The sequence below is a fragment of the Monomorium pharaonis genome, unplaced genomic scaffold (genome assembly GCF_013373865.1).
Source record: "Monomorium pharaonis isolate MP-MQ-018 unplaced genomic scaffold, ASM1337386v2 scaffold_390, whole genome shotgun sequence".
Taxonomy (NCBI): Eukaryota; Metazoa; Arthropoda; class Insecta; order Hymenoptera; family Formicidae; genus Monomorium; species Monomorium pharaonis.
The window spans coordinates 27,705-35,722 of record NW_023415682.1 but is presented as its reverse complement, the minus strand read 5'-3'; the positions used below and the strand labels follow the sequence as shown (position 1 = coordinate 35,722).

At 30.9% G+C, this 8,018-nt stretch overlaps 1 protein-coding gene across 1 annotated transcript; it reads right to left on the bottom strand.

Moving 5' to 3' along the window:
• Positions 1-2,953: 2,953 nt before the first annotated feature.
• On the bottom strand, positions 2,954-7,066 carry LOC105828364. Its single transcript, XM_012666659.3, has 2 exons — positions 4,971-7,066; positions 2,954-4,619 (listed from the first exon to the last, which is right to left on the bottom strand). Exons 1-2 carry the CDS (start codon positions 6,755-6,757, stop codon positions 4,388-4,390), a joined length of 2,019 nt encoding a protein of 672 aa, XP_012522113.1. The 5' UTR covers positions 6,758-7,066; the 3' UTR covers positions 2,954-4,387.
• Between the last annotated feature and the right edge of the window lie 952 nt (positions 7,067-8,018).

Sequence of the window (8,018 nt, the reverse complement as noted above, 5' to 3'; positions counted from 1 at the left end):
TTTATCGAGGGTGAATATTCGTAAATTTATACAACACGAATTTCTGTCAAATACACTTACTTTAGTTCCGAACAAAATCGATATATATATTATCTGTATATTCTGTAGAAAACAAAATAGTATATTTTTCCTTTTAAACATTGATATTTGTTTTATTATTAAAATGTTAAAATGTCAAGAAAGTATTTCTTTCAAGAGAATAAAAATATTATTTTCTTTCTTTTTGTGATAAAAAGATTATATAGGAAAGAGGAATTGGTCGAGAAGAGAATGTCTCGGGAGATTACCCTGTACATATGTGGGTGAGAGTTCAATGGTTATACTTACGTCATTGCCCATTTTTAAACGTGGGCGGAAAACTGCAAACGCCACTACCTACGTCACTGAGCGATCGTACGTGATAGCTCGGTTCGATGTTCCAAGAGTGAAACTAACAAATATTCAAGGGATTTTTAAAAAAAGCTCGAGTACAAAAATTTGAATTTTACAAAAGAATGATGTGTTACTGCAATAAAAATTAATATTTCCTTAGCAATTAATATTTGCATTTATACTTTATGTTCTTCGCAAAATGACGTTTTAAACTTCTATGAGACGTCATATGGAAATGTGTATCGTGCTGCGACATTTTAAAAATTTAATTAAATTTTTATAACGAGATCGGCATGTCTGTTATTTATTTTATAATTTACGATTAAATTAGAATGAATAGAAATAGGAAGAGCAGGAATATAAGAATTTTCATGTTAAATCCTGATTTCAGAGATCGAAAATATAAAACAAACAAAATTCCTATCAATCCTTTTCAAATCGTCAATTTTTTTACGAGCGATAGTTCTGCGATAGTACGTACAGCGAAAGATTTAACGAATTCGACACACGGAAATCAAACTGGATGTAGAGGACGAAGTCGACAAATTCGGTGTGGTTTTGAGGATTAATTGAATTTCACGAGACGAGGTAGATAGACAATAATAAAATTTCCGAGTTTGTCATCATACTGATATCACTCGACAGCAGTTGTCAGTTTAAGCTAACAACATATTACAATTATTAAGCAATTATAAAATCTCAAAGTGTTGCTTGATAAAAAACATGAATATATATAATAAGATATTATTAATAAAAATTTCAGATGAACTAAACAATTTTTTAACAAACACTGATTTCTAGAAAATCTTGGTCTTAAGACCTTATCCAATAATTATACCTAATTAATTATTACTAAGAACGATAACACAATCAAGATTGATAATATTAAGATAATGCTACAATTGTTGAAAATAAACCCGATAAAATTTTTTTTCAAAACATACAAAAACGTATATAAATAGAAAACATGTTCACATAAGTTTTTGTTTTCTTATATAACTTTTGTTTAAATATGTAAAAAATATAATAAAACAATTAAAAAATTATTAAAATATTAATTATAGTATTAATTATTTTATCAAGGTGAAATAAAGGTAATTAAAAAAAATGCTTATATAAGTCTTATATAAATGTAATAATATTGAATACAAAATTATATAATAGATTATACATAGAACATTATAGATTCTAATCAATTTTACTTTTTTATAAAAAACCAATAAAAAATTATCTCTTTAATTACTTTTTACAATTTTAATCTTACTTTTCCTCTATCCATATATAAACACAAAGATTATACAAGAAAAAAAAGAGATATATCTGAACATATTTTTTATATATTTAATTATATATTTATATTATCTTTTTTATATGAAAAATTTTTTACAGGACAAAATAGATAGAATAAATTGAAGGAAACTCATAACTGTGCGAGCTTTAACAATCCAGCAAAACAAACGTATTATTGTCATTGAAGGATTAAGAGAGTGATAACATGTTTCGTGTAAGTTTCTCTATGACAGAACTTAAATAGGTAATCGCTCCTCAAAACAAATAGCTTCCCTCGGGAAAATGTCATGTGTTTCTGTAAAGTGACAATAACGCCTCTCGGTGCGTTGTTCCGTGCAGTTTCCACTACATTATAGAGTACCTATACCAAACAAACACGTACAAACATCCCATCTCCACCCCGCATGTTTGCCATCTCCACCCCGGATAATCGTTGTCGCTATAGCGTCCGATTGTGAATTTCATGCAAATTGACTTGACACCGTAAGGTATAAATAAATTTCGTCACGTTGCTCGCCCATTACCAAAATTTCCATTTTATTGTTGTTGTTTCAAAGATGTATCCCCCATGCATATCATTAATCTCGGATTCGTAAACATCCCTGGCAAACGTCTAACTGCGGAAGAAACCTGGGAGTTTAAAACTTTATGTCAACGGATATTTCTCTATTTTATTGAATATTTCTCAAAAGGCATATCGACAGTATTTTAAAATAAAATTTAAAAAATTTTTGTAAGAGAGAATAGCAAAACAATAGCTAACAAAATATTCATGAGTACAGTCTTAAAGAAATATTTATACCTACAGCACTAACTGTTATTGTAATAATAATAAGATGCTCGAAGGACCTGATAACAAATTTTTCATATAAAAACATGTATAAAATTTATCTGTATTTTTGTCTTCTTGTATAATCGCTGTTCAAATATGTTTAAAAAATAATAAGAAAAATTAAAAAATAATTAAAATGACAATTTAAGTATTGTTTTTTTAATAAAAAGTAAAATTTGAGAAATTGAAAAAAATTGTTTATATGCCATATATAATTATATGTAAGTAATAATTGTAAATAATTACAAAATTATATAAATAATTATATATAAAACATACTATAAAGTAACATAATCGCAATTTTACTTTTTGTAAAAAGAAACAATAAAAAAAATCAGTTTTTAAATTACATATTTTTCAATTATTTTTCTTATTTTCCTATCTATATATGTTTATAAAAATTATAACAATATATGTTAATATATTGTATACAGAGTTAATATATTTATATTTTTTTATATTAAAAAAGCTTTATTAGGAAGACTTATTTATTTGAAGGACTGTAAGGTTCTAAAGTTAAATGAGACATTCTATATATATTAAACTCTCGAACATATATGCACAATCAATCATATACAATATCGTATCAAAATGTCACTTATTTCTACATTTCATTATACATAAATTACAATATAACTTTCTACGTGAAAAGCTGTGAAATCGCTATTGTACAACTAGCAATCCGTATACTGCTACTCGAGATCTTCAACATTTCTGGAAGAAATACGAAAGACTCGAGAAGAGTATCTTTGTCAGGATAAAGATTACATGACCGCTCCTCATATGGCTTATATTCTTCGGTCATTTCGCGAGAAATGAACGAGATGCACAATATCACGAATCTGTCATGTATCAAAACCTACCGATTTCGACGAGAGAAACGGACAAGAAAATAGAACTATTCGCGAATGCCATATTCCTTTTACCTCTTGTGCAATATGAAAAACACAGAAAAATTCAATAAAATATTAAATAAAATATTAAAAAAGTTAAGAATGTTACATGAAAGATTAACAATGCTATTTCATGCGCAATGCCAATTCGCGAAATTTACAAAAAATGTGTAAGGTATTACTATATTACTTTTTTCGATAAAACTTTCAAAAATTTAATTACATTACCATTTAGCTTCTCTTTGGTAAAAATCTGTCCGAGTGCTCGTACTGTATATTTTCAAAAAAAGTAGATAAACGCGTACAAGTGGAATTTTTAACTTTTTAAATCACCTTATTATCGGTTTCTAATAGATTGCATTTTACCATGCAAATATAGCAAGTATCGCATCAAAATCGGTAGTATAAAACAATAAAGTAGTAAAAAAGAATATCTATATATAAAAGATAATTATTATAAGACACAAAAAAGACACTCAACTTCGTTGAGCACTGTCATAGAAAAATGTAAATGGCTTACTAAATAAATAAATAAATAGATAAATTAAATTATCAGTCAAAATTCTCTCATTAAGTTGGAATCCTATTGAGCTTAACGAGTATTAACAACAGTATTTGCGGTATTAATTAATATCAATACGTCAAAGTGGATTGATGCGACTAAATTCATCGTCTGCCAATGATCTGCCGACTATTCCGGCGTAAGCAACGGATGCTAGAAATCGGCATAAATCCAAATCACGTCGGCCTAAGGGCGCCAATAAAATTAAGAATCGACCCTAAAACTAAGTGAAGTGACGTGCACAGTTTGAATCATAAATACATGTCGAACGGTTGTAAAGTAATTTTTAAACACTCGATTGTGAAAAGCTCGACCGTAATTTAAATTAATTACTATCCAGCGTCACGTAGTTCGGCGACGAAGTTTAATTAAATCGTGATCTGGAAAATTCCACCTAGTCGAAAGTCCGTCCTGAGGGGAAATGTTGTCGATGTCCTTCTAGGCGTTGAGACTCCTTTCGATTGCTTGTGATTTCTCCCGCGACATGAAGAATCTCAGGTTCTTCGGAGTCACGGTGGCATAACGGTCAAAAGAAGCCGACTCTTTCTTCATGTATCGATTATTATGCATAGTAGATAAGAATTCTGTACTGCACATATGGATATTATGGATCGGTGTTTGCTTAGGAACGAGCCTATCGAGTTCCGACGTTGACTTGCACGGACGTGATCTAAATATATCCACGTGTACACATATTTACATGTATTTTATCGATCGATTCTGTTTCAAAAATCATTGCAACAAATCAAATATATAAACTATTATTTTATTATTTATTATTTAAAAAAAAAAATATGTAAGAATAAAAAAAAATAAAAAACTAAAGAAATACAAAATAAGATTTTGTCTTGCACCATTATTTTAGAATATATATTTGTATACATTACGTTATTTTCTATATTAATATGTATATCATTAATATTTTATATATACATATATATGTATATGTAATATTATATTATCATATTTTTATTTTATATATATAGTTATAATTACTAATAACAATATTATTATAAATTACCTCAACAAATCGCAGTTTATATTTGGAGATAAACCCAACGATTTCTCGGACATCTTGGAGCACGAGAGATGCAGTTCAGTTTGAATTATAGAAGACGTATTTGAAGATTCCAACTCCCGCGTATCAGATTCCCGTTCCTTTGCGTCGCATTTCATCTCTTCTTCCTCTATCGACTTTTCCTCTGTCTCTTGATCCAGCTTTGTCTTTGCGACGAAGGGATGTTTGGGGATCCCGTTTCGGGTCAGATAAGGGTGCTTAGAAAGCGGCGGGTATCCGCAGGAGACCTCGAACTTTGAAGAACTCGGGAGCATTGTGCTCTTCAGTGATGGTTCAACAGTCTCGCAGTTCTCTTTGCGGGAGATGGTTGAACGGGGTTGAACCCAGAGGCTTGAGTCGAAAGGCTTAGAATCGCTCGTGAATTCTTTGCGGGGCACTTCAATAAGGATCATGCGAGAACTCTTTGGCCAGGTTTTGTCACTGACGCAAGTGTTTCTCGTGCGGCCGAAGGTCGTAAAAGTCGGCGGTGCCGGTGGCTCCCCTTCAACATCGGGATCGGAGCACCAAGACTTGCGCGAGGAAGAGGACGATGAGGACAGAAATCGTTCGGTAAATCCCGAGTCGGAGTTGTACTCCTTCGGCTGCTTCTTTGCTGATTTGCTTGATTTTCTCCAGACTTTCTTATAGATCGATAACTTAGTGTTGAATGACTCCAACAACTTTTTCAGCGGTCTCTTTCGCGACAACTTCTTGCCCAGTGTTGACATCCACGTCATGCGGATATCGTTGTCGATATTGATCAGTTGATCGTCATTCAACGAAGCGGCAACTGTTCGCGACAACTTCTGGTCGAAATCAGACGACAAACTTGAAACCGGTTCAGAATCTTGAAGATTCTCTCGGATCTTCAGAGTATCCTTAGGAGATGTAACAGTTACGTCTTGGAAAGATGAGTCCAGTAGACTATCATCAGCACTATTTATATTATTGCGCGACAATTCCGAGCAAGATTTTAACGATGACAATGAAGTCGAGGCGAACTCAGGCTGCCATTGTTCCTTTTCGAAGTTGTACAGATTGGTTTGGAAGTTTTTGTAGCTGTTATTGCTGCTAGAGTCGCAAGAACTTGTCAAGATATCGTCAAGAGGATCCTCGCAATTTAAATCTTTGTCTTCAACATCCTCCAAAGGGCTTGAGCAAATTACTTTATTCTTCGTTTTAGCATTCAACTTTTGATCTCTTTTCTTCAGATTCCATGTTTCACTCCTTTTCAAAGGGTTAGAGTGTGCATTCGTCAATAGCTCGCCCATGGAGCTGTACATATTGATTTTAGAAGAAGATCTCATCCATGTCCCCGTTTTCTCGCTGCTCTCCGAACGATACCGATTAAAAATTACGAAATCATCTTCGACCTCGTGTGACTCGAATGGAGTCGAAAAGATCTCGAATTTTTCGTTTAAGTTCTTTCGACATTGCGAGCTTGGTGCGTCATATATTGTGAGACTCGAGTCGCTTTTCCGATTGTGAATGACATCAAAAGTGTTGAAGGAATTGGATCTTTCCTTAACTCGTTCCCGCTGACTATTCTCGTTAGCCATCCATACGCTTGACTCGTAAGCTTCGACGATCTTCTTGACGAAGTTACCGTCCTTCAAACTTGACGCTTTCGATGCGGTATCCCGACAGCCATTAGCCGACATCGAGCCAGTCTCGAATTCTCGAATCAAGATCTCCATGTTCAGCATATTCTTCGGTATGTCCGGCAGTACACGAACTCCGTTGACAGGCATGTTGATTAAAAGTTTACTGAAGATCGCTTCTGAGACAGAATAGCTTACGTATTCAGCTTAATTTGCCACTCCTCGACTTATCGATGTAAACTACCAAGGTACAAAATTTTGTATAAATTTTAATTAATTAGAATTAATCAACAGAAATATTTAATGTCGAATTTAACAAGTATACGTGTCTAAAAGCATATATCTTAGATATTTTCTTTTCAATATTTTTCATTAACATCTAATAAATATAAACATAAATTTATTCTTTTTACGCTGTAACTCAGAAATTAATGAAAATTATTATTTATTTTATCATTTGTTTCTTCAAATTAAGTTTTTCTTATAACGCTGTAATGTAAATATATCGCAAGCAGTTACAATAAAAATGTAAAATAGATTTACAAAGAAATATAATTGGTTAATATAATTAACATGGTAAAAATGTATAAAGAATAAAAAAAGAAGATTCAAGTTATGTAATTTCCTGTAAATTTTCTTATAAAAACTTTTATCTCTTTTATCTCGTCCAAATTAATTTTATAAAATTGTAAGATTAATATTAGCAATTTTTTAAATAAAATTGTTCGTATTTTAAATACTAAAATAATATCAAAATAATATATCAACAATTTTAGAATTAGATTTTAAGTATATTTTAAAAGTTAGTAAAGTTTTGGTTTAGTCTTTATTAATCATGCTCTGTCTAATCTATATTGTGTCTCCTTATTTTACAAAATCATAAAATAAAAATAATATTCAATAATAATTTTACCTCGAAATTTATTATTTCATGGATATTTGTCAAAGTATTAAATAATTAGAATCTCAACAGAGAATGATTATTCATGCTAATCAGAAACATCTGTTTTTCTGTGAAGCGTATAATCCCGATTTGTCCATCAATTCGCTCGATACTAATCCGTCGCAGCAGTGATTACGTGATCCGGTATACTTATTTTCAAGATGGTTGAGTCTTCAACAATCAGCTGCATATGTTTTCGCTTATGTCTCTAAAGACATAATAATATAAAATAAAAAAGATATAAGCTTAAAAATTTTAAAATATATAAAAGATAGAGGAGCAAGAGAAGTCAATCATATCAATATTAAAGAACAATGTTAAAGAAAGATATAATTTTTTTCTTTATTTCAGATTATACGCATTATCTAGCTTTTACTTATTATATTATAATAATTATATATATTTACACTATTACACGAAAAATCTCATACTAATATATTAATTATAAAAACAAGTAAATACACAGAT

Excerpts from the sequence above, each read along its gene's own strand:
- LOC105828364 (XM_012666659.3), bottom strand. The coding sequence starts at position 6,757 with ATGCCTGTCAACGGAGTTCGTGTACTGCCGGACATACCGAAGAATATG. Across the intron at positions 4,620-4,970 it reads ATAAACTGCGATTTGTTGAG|ATCACGTCCGTGCAAGTCAA; the intron begins GTAATTTATAAT and ends GGATATATTTAG.